Source organism: Lissotriton vulgaris, unplaced genomic scaffold, assembly GCF_964263255.1.
Source record: "Lissotriton vulgaris unplaced genomic scaffold, aLisVul1.2 SCAFFOLD_746, whole genome shotgun sequence".
NCBI classification, from domain to species: Eukaryota; Metazoa; Chordata; class Amphibia; order Caudata; family Salamandridae; genus Lissotriton; species Lissotriton vulgaris.
The window spans coordinates 13,207-32,894 of NW_028253106.1; the positions used below are offsets into that span (position 1 = coordinate 13,207).

At 43.6% G+C, this 19,688-nt stretch overlaps 1 protein-coding gene across 1 annotated transcript in view; it reads left to right on the forward strand.

The window, feature by feature from the left end:
* Positions 1 to 11,110: 11,110 nt before the first annotated feature.
* LOC147661164 (prolow-density lipoprotein receptor-related protein 1-like) overlaps positions 11,111 to 19,688 on the forward strand; it is an 887,002-nt gene continuing 878,424 nt past the window's right edge. The window contains exon 1 of the mRNA XM_086951270.1: positions 11,111 to 11,222. Coding sequence (XP_086807396.1) covers positions 11,144 to 11,222 — 79 coding nt within the window. The 5' untranslated portion in view covers positions 11,111 to 11,143. The remainder of the gene's footprint in view (positions 11,223 to 19,688) is intronic.

The window sequence follows — 19,688 nt, forward strand, 5'->3', positions numbered from 1 at the left end:
GCCAGACGATTCATATCGTCTAGTTTTGGACTACAGACATCTAAACTCCTGTTGTAAAACTTTTGCAGTACAAAACTCACACAGTGCAGCACTAATGAATAACATTGTGAGCAAAAAATATAAAACATTAGAAATTTCAAATGGTTTCTTCTGTCAAAACATAGCACCTGAAAGCAGATATTTGACCGCTTTCTCCAGCATGGGGACCCAAAAACAATGTTGTCGTCTCCCACAGGGATTCAAGAACAGCCCAGGATTATTTTCAGCCAGGGTAACAGAGTTACAACAAATGTATGATGATTTGGCATTATCCTATGTCGATGACATCTATCTTACAGACTATGACCTGGAGACTCACTTGAAAAGAGTGAACACCATAATACTTGGGTTCGCATCTGAAGGGTACGAATTTGCCTTTAAAAAATCACGAATTGCCCATCTAACTGTCCTATTTTTAGGATATGAATTATCAAGTGAAGGCAAAAGCCTAGCAGACAACTTCTTAGAGAAGTGTGCAGTACTCCAAGCTCCAAAAACGCTTGAGCTTACAATCAATACTAGGTTTCCTGAATTTCAGAAGAACATACATTCTAAATTATGCAGAGACGGTTAAACCTCTCTACGAACTAATAAAACCTGATTTTAAACCAATTAATTGGACTAAAAAACACACAGAAATTTTAAGATCATTACAGACAGACATGGTAACTAAAGCAAAACTGCAAACACGCGCAAACGAACGCAACCTTGTAATCCGAGTCATCCCAGGAAGATGCTGATTCACATACCTGACCTCTAATGAGGGAGAAACTGTACCAATAACTTACAAATCACATTTGTACACACAAGCTGAAATGATATTCAGTTCAACTGAAAAAATTCTAACTGCGGTTCAAACTGCAATAGCAAAAGAAAGAGCCCTCGCACAAGGTAAACAAATAATTATCGTTACACCAATACCTGCCCTAGAAGCAGTAACAAGAGCAAGCATCCCCAATGCTCAAGCTTTACATCGGAGATGGATACAATGGGTTAATTCTCTTGCTGCACCGGACGTAGTATACGAATTTGATCCTAATTTAAAAACACAAGAATTTCTACAATATGAATATGAATGTCCTCTGCTGATCGAGATTCTGCCTCTAGAACATTACGGTTGTATAATATATACAGACAGCTCAGCACAACCCGCGGTTGGGGGTAAAGAAGCCTACAGGGCTGCATGCACGATTGTTAAAGATCGTTGGCCCGAAGGAACATTTAAACCTTTGGTAACTAAAACTCAATCACTCGGAGACTGTACAGCTCAGCGAGCTGAAATACAGTCTTTTAAGATGGCACTTGAAAATAGCGAACGAGAATTACCCACACTAATAGTGTCCTATTACTGTGTCCAGTCTTACAATGAATATTTACAGAACTGGGTTCAAAACAACTACAAAGATGCAAAAGGTGGCACAATCAAGCATAAAATGCTTTGGGAACAGGTAGTTCTTTACAAAAAGAACTACAAAAGACTCACGTGATTCATACAGTGAGTCATCAACGTGATGGCGTTCACGTTGCAGGGAATTCATTGGCTGACGAGGCAGCGAAGCAGCTGTACAAACGGCTTCCGTAGCTGCCATTACTCGGTCAAAAACAAAAATAGATAGCGAGATAATGCAAGCTGTCAGTGCTTCAGTAAAAGACGGCGGTAAGACACTCCTGAAAGGCTTTCCAGTAAAGTACTCATACAAAACTGATGCATACAACGTTCCGTTTGCTGAAATCCCTGGAGTGGGGGATAGAGCAATTCCAAACACGGAGCACAGGTTAGGACTCATTTTAGCGGCACACGAAGGTCTCGCCTCTGCACACGCTGGTGTTTCTGCCACAGTATCATTATTAAAACAGAGATATTGGTGGCCACGAATGAGAAAACAGACTAGGAACTATGTTCTAGAATGTGAAATATGTCAGAAAATGAAAGTATCAACGGTGAAACGACCAGCGCAGACGCCCCTTCTAATCTCAGACAAACCATTAGCATGTGTTTACCTGGACCACTGTGGTCCCTTACAAAGGGACGGCAACTATAAATATATCATGGTCGCAGTGGATTCCTGTACGAGATTCATTTGGATGTGGCCCCAGCGCTCGGCTGACGCCAGAACTGTTATAAAAGATTTGCGAGTCTTTATCAGCACATACGCAATTGGCATGCTACATTCTGACCAGGGTCCTGTGTTTAGCTCTCGGGCTTACAAGGAGGCCATGGCCAGCATGGGCATTGCATTGTGGTATTCTAGACCAATCCATTCTGAGGGAAATGCGGTAGTGGAGAGAAAAAACTGGGACATAAATCAGTCTATAACAGCGAGGGTATTAGGTTCGGGTGACGGTGGGTCAAACATCTAATAATTGTCAAACATCTAATAATTGTCAAACATAGTCTTAATAATATGCCAAGAAATTCTCTACAATCCAAGAGGTTCAAACTGAGAGACTAATCACATTTGACAAACCAGCAGTAATTAAAAAAGGACTATGCAACAAAGCGATGGAACTTGTGCCTCTTGAAACCCAAATTGCAACAATTCATCAAGAAACACCAGTCTACAACGATGTAGCCTCGGACTATACAAATGTAACAAAAGAAAATGCAAAGATCAATGGAAATCTGGAAGCAATCCCACCAATTGACAGAACTGCATCTGGCTACTTTATCAACTTTGATGACTTTTCTGATGATCCAAGTGAACATGGAGACAAGCCAGCAACAAAAACATTCAAAGAAAAAATCACAGAACTCTTTCATCAACTTAGAGAAACATATCTAACTTCACAATGGATTAAATTATGGATTGTGTTAGGCGTACTTTTCCTCCTTCTATGTCTCATCTTGGTTTTAAGTTTGGGTAGATTTATTGATGGAAAATATAGTAATATAGTACAATGGACACAGCAAGTCAGAACATCAACTTGGTCCTGAAACCACACAGATCACACATCGAAAAAAGAGAACTGTCATCAGTGAACATCACAGCCATCCCTATACCTGGTGGTATAGCATGGGACAAAACTGACTATGAAATTTATGGCCCGGTTGCGCTCTTGAAATATCCACACCAATTTAAGATTTCTTTAAGTGACTTTATATCAACTAGTACTTTCTCTGATGATTGGGACTTTGAAAATATTAATAATATGATGTCAGATTTAGAAATGTCAGCAAAATGTACAGAACATGATTATTTACAGGGTTGTCAAATTATGAGGTAATGTACTATTTCACCCACTTTTGGCATCATTATCTGCATAAATCTGCAAATCCTAGAAATATTTTCAGTTATAATCAATGGGAACATTGTCCAACCCCGCCAAAAGGCAGCTCAAAAACATTTTATGAGAAATTCCCATACTTCTCAGGGTTTATTGTCACTGATCCTGAAACCTTCTATTTCAAAATGTTAAATAAGACAGGAGTGAAAAACATGTTGACAAATACTAAACTGATTTATTCTGAGAAATTTTATGAAAAAAGGTCTACATTTGGTTTTGAATTTTGGAAAAACAACATTGAGACAAAAACCATCTGGGGTACAAAAGAATGGCAGGTACAAGGTTTAGAAGCATTGTTCAGAGCCTGCATGATCCCAGAACAAATAATGTTCCTGAATGACAATTCAGCAAACAACCTGTCTTGGTTTAGCCAAGATAAAAGATTTAAACAACCCGTCTATACCAAAGCCAATGCCTGATAGAAACACCACTACGGATGAGGGGTTAGATGTGGCCCATATTTTAAAACAAAACAGAACACTTCCTGATTGGAACAAATGGTTGATCAGGCCAGACCCAACATATTCCCAGAGACAACATCCAGGGATAGTTACAACATACAGTGTAGGAAAACTATGCCTCGACTGGCCACAGAGATCCACACTTCCCGAAATTAAGCAACACTTAACTTTACTTAAAGACGTGTTGACTTGCGAGATTTCATACTGGGACCTCGCAAACAGCGTCAAAAACGTTTCATCTACGCCGGTATATACGCAGCTTACAATGAAGCTTGGAAATTAAATCAAATTGAAACTGCAGAAAAAATACGAGAAATTGATCATATTAATTTGGAAAAAACACTTTCTGTAGTGGACAATGGGTTAACGACTCAGTCCTCCAGAATCTATTCACTGGACAGCATTGTATCATCTGCTATTGATATAATAGAACAGGATATGATAATGTTACAACATGGTCAGTCCCAGTTGCGTTCTATTGTACAGCTAGGCTGGACGTTACAAAACCTCCATTCAGGTCACGTGCCATGGCGTCTAATCAACATAACGTCATTATTTTCTATCTTTAACCTTACTGATAGACAAATTTCGTTGACACAAAAAGGAGCAGACTATACGGTGCTGAGCATTGAAAAACTTGAGAGATTACCATTGACAATGTCAGAAAGACCTGTCATTGAATAGATAATACATTGCACCATTACAATCCCGATAACAACTTTTCAGTTTCAATACTGCCAAAAGTATATACCAGCAGGCCTGTATGAAAGGTTGGGTAAAGGATACATCAAATCAACCTGGAATTTACCTTATACACATAGATGTTGGAGTGGGGGAAAGAAAGAGGTATTTCTTAGTGGTAATAATTGTAAAACATTACTGAGCGGTACACTCCTATGCCAAGGTATAAACTTGCATGGATCTTGCAAAGGTTCATCAAACAACCTTTCATGTCATCTGCACGGCACCCCAGCTACACACATAGAGCCCTTTTTCAGACAACTTTCCAACGGTAGCTACGTTATATTAAGTGACCACGGCTGTTATGGCATGATGCCAGGAAAACCCTATCTCGTGAGCGTTACTTCCAGGGTCATTTGTTGTATGCAAGTATTGTATCCAAACAGCAAGCCAGACATGGAGGCGGCATTATGGCCTTCTGTGAATATCTCTTCTGTTCGAATTGATACTTTAAGCAGAATTAAGTCTATTCTTTTACAGGCAACTGTGCCTTTAACCTCGTCCAAAGAGACGTATGACCTGCAAGCTGCAAGGACAGCGGCAGAGATACATACCCTATTATCGACAAAGTGCCCGTTCATTTCGTAGAAATGTTAAGCAAAATTTTAAACATGTCAAATACCAGTGGTATCGCACATGTATTTAAGACAATTCTTTCAGGACTGTGAACACCTTTTGAAATGGTTCTGGGCATCTTCTCGAATTTTTTGCACTCTCTTTTCGGTGGCCTGCCTCTTATTTTGGGACTCGTAGCAGGAATTTTATTTTTGTTCCTTCTGCTCCGATATGGCAAGCCAAGTCACAGACAAAACTCAGGCTACGATGGAAGAAACGATCCTAGCAATACGATACCGAGACCGTATCACTAAGGTCCTCGGATTGGCCCGGCTAAGAGATCTGAATACTACCTGGTTTCTTTCATTCAGACCGATCTGCCAAAATTGCATCTTACCTGTGCTTCGATGTCTGCTATGCGGAGAAGAATGCGCGTTGGACGTCTGTCTTACACTACCATCAGCAGTACCAATGGATATCGACGCTTTGCTTAGTCCTGTAACGACTCATGCAACGTGTTGTCCCTAGCGGCTACCGATTCCGATGACGGCATTCGTTGAGACTTCACCATTACGATTAGGTGGCGGTGAAGTACGAGATGAAAGCGGCAGCACACAGGTACAACCCTCTGTGAACATTGCTGATCTAGACACCGATTATGGCAATGCATCTCATATATGCACTATTTCAACTTTTTTGGAGTTGGCCCAACTTTCACCTACTGTGGTAGACGCGTTTTTTGTTGGCCTATCTGAGGTAATGTTCTCTCCTAACAACGAGAATAACAATTGAAATAGCGAGCACACAGCGTTCCCTGAACTCTGAATTCAGCCTTCAGTTTTTATAAACAAAACTGCTGAAAAAACGTAGAACTATTTTTTCCCTTGAAAGCAAAACTTTCAAGGGAACTTTCAAAATATTTACTTTTTTTTTTGGCACAAGGTACTCTGCTTAAAGTAGAACTATTCTTAGAGAACAGAGAATCTATTCCTAGAGACTCGAGACAATATTTTGAATCAGCCTCTAGCACATGTACAATCTTGTATAAATATGTGATGAAATGGTCTCGACCTTCTCTTCTGTATTAAGAGCCATTTTATAAATGTAATTTTCGCAATTCATTCAGCTGATATTTATATTTGCATTATCTGAATGATACCACTGCTTGAAAGCGTACAGTATAATACTCATTTTCGTGTATCTATACCATTTCAAATGCATTCAATGTATTTTGGGGTGGGCTGGGAAAAACATGCATACCTATATGTTTATATATTGCTTAGTATTTAGTAATGATGGACATTATACGTGGAGTGGGTGTTGTGATCGTATCTAGGACCCTAATTAAATATTCCCGATGTATGCCCTTATGTGGTTATAACAAATCATACCCTTATAAAGGCATAAGAATCATATCCATATTTAGTAATAGCCAATTCAATCCAAATACGGCAAGGCTACTTCCTTAGACTCCTAGAAAGTACAATGAGTTCTTAAACAAACCAAGCCTCCAGCAACCTGGGAATTCCCCATGCTTTTGTTTTGATTTGTCCTAGAACTCCTGCGAGTCCGAAAGAACGGCCAGCTCTTAGCGACATCTTTTATTGATGTCTTATGTCCAACCTTACGTCTAACTCGGCACCTTCCTGGTATAAATATACCAACCTTTGCCTCAAGCAACACACGGTGGTGTGAAGCAGAGCGGCTATCTACTTATCCGAAGCCCAGCTAATGAGAGTACCGAAGGAAACCGTCCCTCCCATTCGACGCACTGAGAAAGACGCTGTCTTTTTCTCCTGCCGAGAAAATCCAGCTCCAGTGTTTCCAGTCACCCTTGCGGGTGACTGGGAGATCGAGTCCTGAGAGCGAGATACAAGACCTCCTTCATTCTAAAACCAAGGTACGGAGCGGATTAGATCCTTAGTGAATTCTTGAGTCAGATTCTTGGCAAAACTAACTTAATTAAACTGCAACTCCCTTACTCCTTCCCACGTACTAGGCTTAGGTTAGGTACACTGGGGTAGGCGTATCTAGAAGTATCAGTTGAGTACGTTTAGTCAACTTTTATCATTGTATGTAACTGTATATATTTTATACCTTTTAAGTATCATATGGTTCAAACCTTATCAATGCTTTTACAGTATTATTTCATAATACTGCTTTTACAGTACGCACTTTACTTTATAACAAGTATTGCAATTGTGGCAACTCATTTCTCTTGCATGAGAAAGAAGACTGCTTAATAAATAACACCTTTTATTAAAAACGCCTGTCTCTATTTCTCTGCACTCTGGTGAAACTAAGTATGCACGATTGACTGAGTGAAATAGCTATCTATTGTTTTCACACGACTCTGGAGATATACTCCTTATTCTGGGGGAGCAAAGTTGTCATGTTTATGCAGTCAGAAGCCGAATCCCTTCTTGTCTAATCAGGAAAGTTCACTCCTCCCTGTTCATTCGAGAAAGTTTCTAGTGACCTCTGAACTAGCTGGCTAACCTAAATTAAGTCTAACATATTCAATAGAGACCTAGTCGACCTCAGTCCTACGTCTAAACTATCGTTTATGTTATTCCAATGCGCAGAGCCTATTGGGAAAATAGGAACTACACTACACATTCCTGCGTCCTCAGGTGCCTGTGTTAATCTCACTGTGCTTGTGCCGTGATCTTCTTGACTCTGTTAGTGCTTCTATTTACCTCCTTTTCCCTCCACCTGTTTTGGTGCATCTCTCTGTTTGTACGTATGTGTTGGTATTTTTGGAGCAGAGACCTAGATGGAGCACAGCAGAGCTCTGAAGTGTGGACTTACCCTCGTGCCTAAGATGTTTTGATTCAGCCCAATGTCCCTGAACATGCTTAGGGGCTCATCACTCTTGTAAAGGCGACTAGATGCTCCGTTTTGTCCCTAAAGATGCTTAGATGCACCACCATGGCCCATAAGGAAATGGTCAAAGGTACTCACTGTCTTTGATTTGAAATGGCTTGAATGCAAGGCTACTCTGTCCCAGAAGGTGCTTTGATGCACATCCTAGTCTGAGTAAATTGTAAATTGATACTTGTATAGCGCACTACTCACCCGCAAGGGTCTCAAGGCGCTTGTACGAATACCACTGTGGAACCCACCCTGGCTTTCCCTGTGAGGCGTCCACTCCTGGGCACCCCCAAGGTGGAGGCCAGGCATCCTTCGCGTTGTGGGGGCCGTTGTGGAGATTAAGCAAGCTATTGCCCAGAGTTGCAGAGTGGGACTCCATGATTGGAATAGGCACCGAGGCGAGAATTATCAGGTCCGTGGAATTTTGAGCCTAAGACCTGCCGAGGCGGGGAATTGAACCTGGTCCCGGGCTAGACCTCTGCATCAGGGTCTGCCGCTCTAATCATTGAGCCACACTTCTCCAAAGTCCCTGAGGGTGCTCAATGCACCCTTATCCCTGAATTCAGAGGTACCCTTACTCTCTGTGTCACTGCCAGCTGTGACACCCCTCCCCGTGCACTCCTTCTGCATTTGAGATATCCCCTTCCTGTATGCTCCTTTCATATGCGAGACCCTCCCTCCAATGACTACTGGAAATGTGAGGAAAACAAAATATCACACATCAGGGCATACATACGAAGCAGTTAGGTAATGCATAACACAGAAGAATTACCCAAAGCATAACCATAGCTATATCACCATAAGCCCCCCGTATTGCAGTAATCACGAAGCCATGCCATACGTACAAGTAGCAGCAACGTGAACTCCAAATATATGGTGTATGGTACTTTCCACAACACGAAGGCGACGGACATCTGCACACCTACCACAGTGAATTTGGTAATTTAGCAACTTTGTTTCTCAATGACACTGGGCCTCCGTCGAGGACGCTCTCCGCCATTGCTATCACTGCCAAGCAAATACCCCCAACGTAGGAGCTAACATGGGGGATGGCAGACATGCCACAGAAGAGGAGAAAACTCACTAGGTCCCTCTCAAGTGAAGTTTCAGATGGCAGTGGCTCCCAAATACAAGGCTCAGCTGTAGACCGCCGTAGCTAGGGGGCCTGGGGAGAACACAAGGGGCATCGGGCCTGGAAGTGCGAGGGAGGTTTCGGACTGTGGTGCACTACTCTAGGGCAGAAAGTATCTGGCATTCAGGAGCATTGTGGCTCGCGCAGGGAGTCTGCGAGGCGGGTCCTGAGGGGCACTAGTCGAAGCTCCTCATGTTAAAGCACTTCAATAGTGAATGCAGGCCCATCCGTGCTCGAGGTCTTGTCCATAGGCAGCTAGTGTGAGCCTGCTGGGAGGCAGCCGGTAGAGCTGCAGTGATTTGTGTGAATGGGACACAGTGCTGTGTTTTTCACACTCATTCATGGCTCAGTAGTGCCTGCTTTGAGGCAGACGCACCAGAGCGGTGTGTGTGAGAGATGCTGGCAGGGGTGCTTTCTTAACTCCCCCACAGCAGTCCCAAATGGGTTATTCGGCGCCACAAAGACAATCTACAAACTTTAACCTGCTACCTTTTGCACTTTCCCAAGCTGTGCATGGCGCCCCTGGCTACTTCTAACGGCGTACCAGGGTGCAGCGGCGTACAGTTTGGGAACTACCGGACCTGGGGCTTAATTTAGAGGGCAGTATGTAAAATAAACCTTAAAATAACTCCATGACTCACAAGTCACCATGTATGCGATTTGCTTCCCCTACGTACACCTTAACACCCCCACAAAGCCCCACTACCACCCAGCTGCCATTAACGTGGCCCTGGGCACACCACAGACCATAGTTTGTGGCCCCTAGGGAAATGTTTGTGAGTATCCATGACCTACAGGGTCGCAAATGGTTTATCTGTGTGGTGAGACTGGGGCTTGGATTGGGGCAAGTGAGTTCGTCCACACACATAGCATTTCATATTACAAACCAAGGGGCTACTCCTACCAGAATAAAAAAAAAAGAAAAATAAAAATATTCGCTGAGCTGCTCACGCCTGACATTACAATACTTAAGATCATTTCTTGGTGACTGCAAAAACAAAGGACATTTTTTAATACTTGCCTGTGTGCAGTTTTCAAGGCATTCGCAGAGCTGGCGTGCCCGGTCAATTATTTAAAGTCAAGCAAACTGAGAAAATGGAAAATCGCCTAGGAGTGCTTTTGGTAAAAGGGGCCGGGTTACTAGTTGCCCGCTCAGACAGAGATGAGCATGTAATGTCTGAAGTGACCATTGTTGTGCGTGGCAACCCAGGAACAAGCTTGGAAATTTAGAAACCGCTACTTCATGTGACATTACATTAAAATAAAAAAAAAGAGCTCTTAAAAGGAGCGCGCGGTGAAGTCTAACCCTCGCCGCTAATTATTTTAATAAAGTGTCCTTGTAAGAGGCGTCTAATTAAAATAATATAAAATTGAGGAGCAGAGACAGTAGAGCTGCCACAAACGTTTTTGTTTCGCTTAGTAAAAGCAGGAGGCGCCGCTGCACACACTCACACCGAGCAGCTCTGGACTCGTTATGTCGGTCACCTCGCACTTGTGCCTTTTTTCTTGCTTTAAGTATTCCGCAGTCATTTCCAGTCACAATGAGAGAGAAAAAGAGCGGCGAGATTGGAAACAGCCTGTGACATACTGTGACCTGCTAAGTACTCCTTTACTTTATTTGATATAATGGGAAAGGTAATGCGGCATGGGAAGAAAGTGCTTAGGGCATGCCTCCTCGCACACAAAAAATAAATGCAGCTGATACGATAAGCTGTTCGGGGGCAAGGGGGAGCTTTACGTGTTGTCAACAGAGCAGAAGGGGTTACGAATAAATTGTTTGGTGACGGCTCTGCGAAGCACTACCCACTTCACTGCCTGTCGTTCACTTCTGGACGCCCTGCACGCGCGGCTGCCACAGGTATAAGTGGGCAGGGGGCGGGGCCTCTCCGCGCCCCGCCCACCTCCAAGGCCCGCCCACTATAGACGCGCGCACCGGCCTATTTAAACCTGTTCTGGGACAGTCTCGAGTTTTTTTTCCTTCCAGTTTAGTGGTCGAGCTGCCGCTACGGCTGCACCTCTCCCTCCCGTTCGCCGCCGCCGCTCTCTCACTTGTACCATGGGCTGGAGCTGGAAGGAGCGACTGCTCCTGTGGGTGGCGCTGCTGTGCTGCTCCTCCTGGAGCTGGGCTTCTGCAGGTGAGCTCTTCTAGCGCGGGCAGAGGGTGGGAACTTTACTACGGGGTGTTTGCCTAGAGTGTTTTTAGGGGGGCGGCAGGTGAGTGCTCCTTACCTTGCACAGTTAAGGGGATGACTGCACTTTGGGCAGGAAGTTTCAGTCTACGGGTTGGCTAACAGCAGTGACTAGTGTAGGAACTCACCGCCACCAAGCTGACTAAAAATAGACTACTCGGACCAAATCACAACGGTGGAATCCTGTGTTAGAAGGGTGGGCTGGCTAGGGTCTCTAACCAAAGACATCAGTGGGGATCTGGTCCTAGTGAAATTTAGAAATAGGAACATTGTCCCCCTTCTACGATCCAACCCGCCCCAAAAAGGAGACAGCCCTATATCTGTCTTGGACTTACATGACTTCTACCCAAAGTACACTATATATTCGGTCAATAAGGCCAAAGGCGGATTATACCCATCTGTTGGGAAGGGGTCTCCAGGCAGTTTTGTGTTCATAAAACTATTGTATCCACAGCCAGTTTTCTTTAAATGTAATGCTATATATATGTACATTATGTATCGATTTTCAGATGTTGCTTTTATGATTTTTTAATTCTACAAAAATCGAATAAAGCTTTTTCTACTACTAACTCAACTTTGATCTCTGAACAATGTTGCAGATATGTTGGTCATTTATTGCTTGCATTGCAACCATTAACTGTCTAATTGCTTCATACTTGCCTCCACTTCTATCTTCTGCTTATGTTTCACTAAGTGTGGGCTTGCAACATTGTATGAGTTTGTACGATAGGTAGAAATTGCTCATTTGATACTTTGTCGATGAACCCTCAAACGCCCACACTCCTTGGGTAAACTCACTTTGTGCTGCAGGAAACGCTGGTTGGCCTAGACATTTAAGAATGTGTATATTAACAGAATAATCTAGCACCTGTCACACAGGAGGACTTACCTTTTTTGCTCTTTTGGAGGCAGAAAGCCAGCTTAATTGGAAGGTATGTCATACTATCCCATGCTGACAAATATAATTGTGATGTTACACCAAGGCTGTCACACTTCAGTTTTTTGATAAATGACAATGCCATTCACTTATCTGGTTGTTTTTGTTTCTGTGAAATTCATCCATTAAAAATATTAAAGAAAAATTCTTCCAGATGCCGTAGTCTTAATTTTCTCTGAAATCCGCTCATGTTGGTGGCATGTGTTCAGTGTTGCGGCGTAAGGTGCCCCCTATTCCCAGTAAGGGAATGACACTACAAAAGTTTCAGCAGAGTGACCTCAGTGGTCCACATTATGTTTATTTAAACAATCGCTGTGCCTGGCCTCTGGGTATTTCCTAAATCAGAGGTAAGAGGAGAAAGTGGTGATGTACACTGGGGCCACTGTTAACATTTGAACGTGGTAGGACGAACAAAGTTCCCCACCGCTTACTGATATAAATAAATAAAACAAGTATGCAAAAGAAAAACACTAAATCACTGACATTCATTGCACTAATATTATAAATAAATTAAATGTTACTTACCAGGGCTGTGTCCTCTGTATCCGTTGCAGTCTGTGGCTCCGTGCATGAGGTGAAGAACTAATCTCCCTAAAAAATCTGGATGCTACTCTTATGTTGACCGGCGCGAGTAGTGCCAGGATTAGGTGGAGCGAGCTGGCTAGATGTTCCTTCAGGCCCTGTAGGCATGTTTGGTCTCCACCCGGTTGGCTAGGACAGCTGGGTGGTGAGTTTCAAAGTGCATATGGCTGTTTGGCTAACGCAAGACAGCCGTGCTACTGACTTGCATACTTCCAGTGTCTGTTCAGTATACCATGTCTGACAAGTACACTAATCCTTGCACGCAACAGTTAACCAATCGCGCCCGCAGTCGGGCCGGGATAGTATCTAGGAAGTGAAAAAGTGACAGTGCCTGTTTAAAACCATGCAAGCCGCAAAAGGTGATCTGTGATTAAAACAATGGGCCCAAGTGTTTAGGGAACCGCAAGGGGAGGGAGGACCCGCTAAGTGATTTAAAGCTAATCGGCTGGTGTGAGTAGTTGCACGCTTACCACAAAAGTATGTGATTTTCATGTAAAGCGGTGTCTGCTTGAGATAGGACCTAAGAAGCCGGGAATAAAGGCAGATATGAGACAGCTTGTCCCGTGCAAAATAGCCATACTGACACGTCCGTAAATGCCTCATGGTCACTTTTGTGCTCGGGATGGATTATGGTTTACAGTAATTGAAGGCATGAATGTTTAATGTCCTGATGATCTCATTATTTTACAAGGGGATTGAAACGCCGTCGACACCATACACTGGATGATTTGATTATTTACTAAATCACAAACGTGTATTCTCTGCAAAATATCATCTGCTGCATTCTGGATAGATGCAGACAGCCTACTCTTGCCTCACTTGTATGTCACAGATGTCTTTGTACAGTAGTAGGATACGGCTGTCCCACTTTGATATTGTACTGAAAATACTGACTATCTATACATTTGTGTAATTAAACCCTGTCCAGCTGGACAGACACTATAGATTCCAATTTTGGTCTATATGTATTCTTTCATTAATCTCTGAATGTCAGGGACCACTGTTCTTTGAAGCAATACTTGCACCCAAGGTCCCTTGCCTACTGCTCCTTTGGGTATCCCTTGTACTATATAAAACTAGTCCTATATACAGCAGATTTTTAACATTGTTTCTCCCATATGCGGGGCAGGCTGCTCTGGCGCACCTTGTGAGAAATAAAATTGCAATGAAATCTTAATTTCCATTTTATTCATTGATTTGGCGCGGGTCATAGTGGGCGGAGGGAAACTCTCCCCTTCCCTCAAGGAGAAATAGCTGCTGGATGTACCGGATAGCTGTGCTCCGCTTGTGGTGCCAAGTAATCAACTATGCCTTAGAGAATCACAAATATCAATTAGGTTGGCTATTATGTCGTCCATTGTGGAACCGGATTGTAGAATCAGTCACTGTATGATTGCCCCCAGTTGCTTTGACTTCAGTGCAACCACCGTGAAAGTCACCTAAGGGGTGGGGACAGTACCTTTTCAATCACCATTTGCAGTTCCAGTTTTCAGAGCTTTCTAAATCAGCGGACAGGGATGGAATTGCACCCACTGGTGCTGGAGGCCTGTTGGCCGTATTGTTTGGTCTATGTGCAGTTTGACTATTGTACCTTTCAGGCACCAAGCATTCAACAGTCGAGAATAATCTTGGAATGTTTACTTTGCAAAGAACACCAGCCCTAGATCGTCAGTTGTGTACCAGCCTAGGAGTGGACATGCTTATTCCGTGGTGATTGGAAAATATGCTTGATTTTCGACATTGTCCTTTTTTTCTACCTTGATCACTTCTGTGAGCGAGAGCGGCATGTTCCCTTCGTACATGTAGATCTTCATCCGTGTGGGTGCAAGGGTTGGTTTAAAGTTTTATATACAGTATTTCTGAAATTCCATGACATTAGCTGTCGCCCCTGCATTGATTAGTTTGACTGGCTACTTCTTCATTTGGCGCATCATATGAGGGGATAGGGGAGGGTACAGTTTCCCCCACCCCCTTCCTCTCTGGTTTGCGTACGACATGGAGTCTTTGCTGTCCTTGCTGTAGGTTTCAGTTTTCTTTGCGAGCCCTTTCTTGTGCACTCTGGTGGACATTCTGAGCATTAATGGTCTCGGGGCTCTGTCGATCCATTTCTGCATTTGCTTCTTTGCCTTGTCCCTACACTGACCTGGGCAAAAAGGTTGTTTTTCCCTCACTTAGAGCATGTCTTGCTTGCCTGATCTCTAGCTTGTTGGGGTCTAGATTGCAGTTTTGGTACCTGTTCTGGATGGGGTACTGGATCCTTGCTGGTGGTTCGAAGGCAGTCTCCTCTGGAATCAGTTCTCTTCCTTGACTGACTAGTTTGAATGTGGTTAGGTCAGCAGAGCCCTTTGTAATTGGGTGGTGGGGTGAAGGGGTTTTTCAGTTATGTCCCACCACCACTTGTTTGCGTTTCCGACGCTGGTCTAGGACATGGTCTGTTCTGCCTCCATGTGGTGCTTCACATGTAGCATGTGGTTTAGTGTCACTTGTGATGCAACAGTAAACTCTGTTGTCCCTATGCACTATTTTGGAGGTCTTTTTTCAGCAGTTTCTGACTGATTTCCCATTTCTTTGTGTGTTTTTGGGCTTTCTTTGCCTTGGTTGTGGTAGGTGTTGAAGCACGGTTGGTCCTGCTGCACACTGAATTTGTGTGGGCAATGAAGCTTGTGCTGAGCTTCTGTGCCTGCTCTTATCAGGGCCTGCAGTGGTGGCAGTCAAACAGCTGGTGGTGTTGCTACCTCCGGCTCCTCTGACCCAGCTGCTCCAGACAACATTTCCAGACCACTTCTTACTGCGGACTATCCCTGCATTACTCTGCTGGGACTTGGTGATACTTGAGGTGGGGCCTGGCTCAAACCAGGTGGGTGATAACAGACCACTGTAGTGCCACCACCCTTCCTTTTATTGTGATTGGAGTTGGGAAAGTTCAGGCTGAACTGGCACACCTGCTGCCGAAGGTCAAGGTAGCATCAGTTAGTTGCAGGCAGCACCGGTTAGTTGCAGTGAGTCAATGGTAATGGGCTCATCCTAGTCACCAAAGTAGCCCATAGGCCATGCCCCTCATCCTGATCTGGAATGGCAATACTACACCTCTGTGACAGTTGGAGGGGCCCCAGGTTGTCCATATCCCGTTTATTTAACTGATTGGCCGCACACAGCTTTGGGGGCTTGTGTAATGCAGACCCTTAGCATGTAGGAGCCGGTAGGCTATCTACACACTGCCCCAGTAACAGTGCAAACGCCTGTTACAACTGACCCAATATAGGAAAACGTGTAGGTTGTCACAACTATTTTTAGCAATCTGTTTTTTTTCTTTTTGAAAGTTTGTATTTTCAGTTTATTGTACTTTTCCTTTGCATGTACAAGAAATCCCCAGAAGAACAAAGCGGGCAAAGAGGAATTTTCAAGGTTCAGCACACATCCTCCCAAGCTGTAATTCTTCACAGTGTGCAGTTCTGTAGTTTGTGTCCTATGTTTAAGGTACTGGGTGTAGGACCAGTTAAAGGTCGCAGTAAACTCCTTTATGGATTTGTAGACTGCCACTCACTGAATCGGAATTGCCAATGAGACTCAAAGGGGCTCTTTATCAGCAGAACTTGTCTCTGCCAAATGCTCAGGGAGTAACCTTGCCACTGGCAGTCACCCTTGATGCTGCAGTAGCGGCTTCTAGTAGTAGGTTACACTAGGTACCTGATTAAAATGATCTAAGGATACACAAAGCACCTTTATTCTTGGTGGGTGCTCTTGTTCAGGGTTAAAAAATCAGAAGGCACTTGCACATTAATCTTAGAGTTCATTATAGCAGTTGTCTTGCCACATGTGCCCACTCGTGCAGTAGTAATTCATCAGGACCAAAGAGATGTGTACCATAATCTACTAGGGTGGTGTTAGACCTGGCATCGGAGTGTTTCCCCTGTCTCTTTGCTTTCTGATCTCCTGTTTTTTATGGTATGCTGGAGTTCATTGTTTTGCAGATTTAGTGTCTCTGCGCACCGTTTCACTACTATTCCTTGCTACGGTGCAAATGCGACTACTGTAAATTGCTGATTGGTTTTCCATGATTGGATTATTTGATTTACTGGTAAGACCATAGAAAAGTGCACTGTATGTGTACAGGGCCTGTAAGTCAAATGCTACTAGTGGGCCTGGGGCACAGACTGTGCCACTCATGCAAGTAGTTTTTCAAAGATGTCTCAGACCTGGCACTGCAGTCTGTTTGCAGTGTAAGCTACCTTGCTGACCTGGGAAGTGCTTCCACTTCCCAAGCCTAGCCCTTTACTTTTATTACATATGCCACCCCTAAGGTAGGCCCAAAGTTGTTCCATGGCAGGATGCAATGCATGTGAAAGGTAGGGCGTGTGCTGGTGTTTTACATGTCCTGATAGTGAATTATTGTGCATTTCGTTTTTCACAATTGAAAGGCTGACTTTGCCATAGTTGATCATTGGAGCTGCCTTGTAACTTTTAACAAGTGTAACTTTGAATTGGGAAAAGAGAGAAATGGAGTTTAGGTTCCCTGAGCTCAAAATGTATTACTTTTTTTAGTAAAGGTGTATTTTAAACTGGGCGTTTGAAAATGCACTTTTAGAAAGTGAAACTTACCTAACCCAGATATATATCTGAGAATCTGAAGTGCACTACATGTGCGTCACTGAACTCTTAAGTGGACATAAACTTAACACTCAACTTGAACAAATAGTTACAAATGAAACCGTTCTTAAACTCTGTAAACCACAAATAAATCCCTGTATCCAGACTTTCAAAAATAAACCAGACGTGAAGAGTTGTTCAAGCTGCTTTTAATTCCGTGAGTTGCAGATGAAATCAAATCCGTGAGGGAAACTCAAGTCACTTAACAAACAGCAAGATGATCATCAAAATGATTTCTCGCAATACATTTCGGGCCTTTTCACTGGCCCTTGGCTTTTGCGTTTCCCTCATGGATTTGATTTAAGCTGCAATTTATAGAATTAAAAGCAGATTGGACAACTTTCACGTCTGATCTATTTTTTAAAGTTTGGATACAGTGATTCATTTGTGGTTCAGAGTTAAACTGCTTCATTTGGAACTAGTGGAGTGTTAAGTTTAGGTCCACTTACAGTTTTTTTTAATAAAGGGACGCACATGTAGTGCACTTGGGATTCTCAGATATATATCTGGGTTACGTAGGTTTCATTTTTTAATTAGGTGGATGGCAGAGCCCCTTACTAGGTGCACACTTCATTAGTATCTTGGAAGAAACTATTTTGTTTGAACTAGTTAAAGAGTGCATTTCAGCTGCAGATTTCTTTTGTACTTTTAGAAAGTGGGCATTTTCTTGCTTAACCATCCTGTTCCTGTGGAATCAACATCTCTTTTTAGATTGACATGAGTTGGTTTGTGGTTTCATTCCAGACACGCAAAGGGAGCAGAGTTGTGCTCTTCATATGCTGACGAGCCATCCTGGGATAGAGTGGTGGGAGTTGTTGTCACTAACACCTGAATAAGATGTGGCTTGCGCTGCACAATGCAGTCTCTACCCCTGTCGTGTGGCTGGACCAGGGAGGACAGAACTGGGTTCGCTGAGCCAGAGAATTTCTGAACAAAAACTTCAAAGGGAAAAAGGGGTAAAAGTATAAGACCTAAAACTCCAGAACCTAAGAACTCTTGGACTAAAGGACCTGCCAGGAGGAGTTACTGCCTTTAGCAGTGCTGCTTTGTTGGGTTGGCCTGTAGTTACTGCTTCTGTCTTGGGCAGTGAAAGGACTGGACTGAACTTTGTACAACCTATTGCCAAAGTTTCTCCAGGGACTTTAAGTAGAGCCTACCTTTTAAGGTTCGAAGTCTCAGGAACATCAAATACTTATGCCAACAGCGCTGGGAACTGCATGTTTTGTGCTGCAACAGAAAAAAACCATTACAAACCTATGTACGACTCCGCTACCAGCTCCATGACCAGAAGGCCTCCAGAGATCATCTCCCTGCTTCGCACTGCAACCCTGGTCTTCCAGACGTTGCCACCTGATGCAGTCACCAAGCCGCTGCTTGCACCGTGACCTGTGGGCACCACACTTCACCTCTCTTCACATTGCTGCCTGGTGAAGTACACAAAGCATTGCCCATCCCACACCGTATCCCTGGCCCACAGACATCTTCCCCATCAACTCCAGCATGTTCCATGCTGCTGCTTGCACCTTGACCTGTGGGCACTGCACGAAGCATCTCCCTGCTTCTCAATGAAGCCTTGGGTCTACTATGAAAGTGCTTCAAAGGTGCGCTGCTTCTGTGTGCAGCATGGCCTGTGGACACCACACATCGCCCGCTTCACACTGCAGCTCTTATTTCAGACTACACCCGACACCATCCTAGAGCCACTGCCTGCACCGTGACCTGTGGGCACTGAACTTATCATGGTCACACTTCACAGCATCGCCATAGGTGCTCCTGACTTCAACCTCATGGAGTTTGATCTGTAACGCATGGGACTTGAAAGGCCCCGGCTACTTTTGCACTGACCTCCGGAACAGATGCTTTCCAACAGACTTTTGAGCTCATTCCCAGGTTCACAATGCCCTGCAATTCCCAGGTACTGTTTGTGGGTCTTCCTGACACCGTAACTATTCTGTAACTGTTGTATTTGTTAGTTCAGGATGCCACAATAGCCCCGGTTCAGCTATTGACTTCAAGGAAGTGGATTTTAAGTCTATTGTTGCAATATTCATATCTTTATTTCTGTATGTTGGATTTTTATCATTCTTTTCTTTTACACAGAAAAATTGGCTATTTTTCTAAAACTGGTATGGTGTCTTTTTGTAGTGTTTTTAACTATTACTGTTAAGTGCAAATGCTTTATACAGTGCCTCTGAGATAAGCCTGACTGCTCATGCCAAGCTTTACTTTTAGGATGTGCGCTCAAA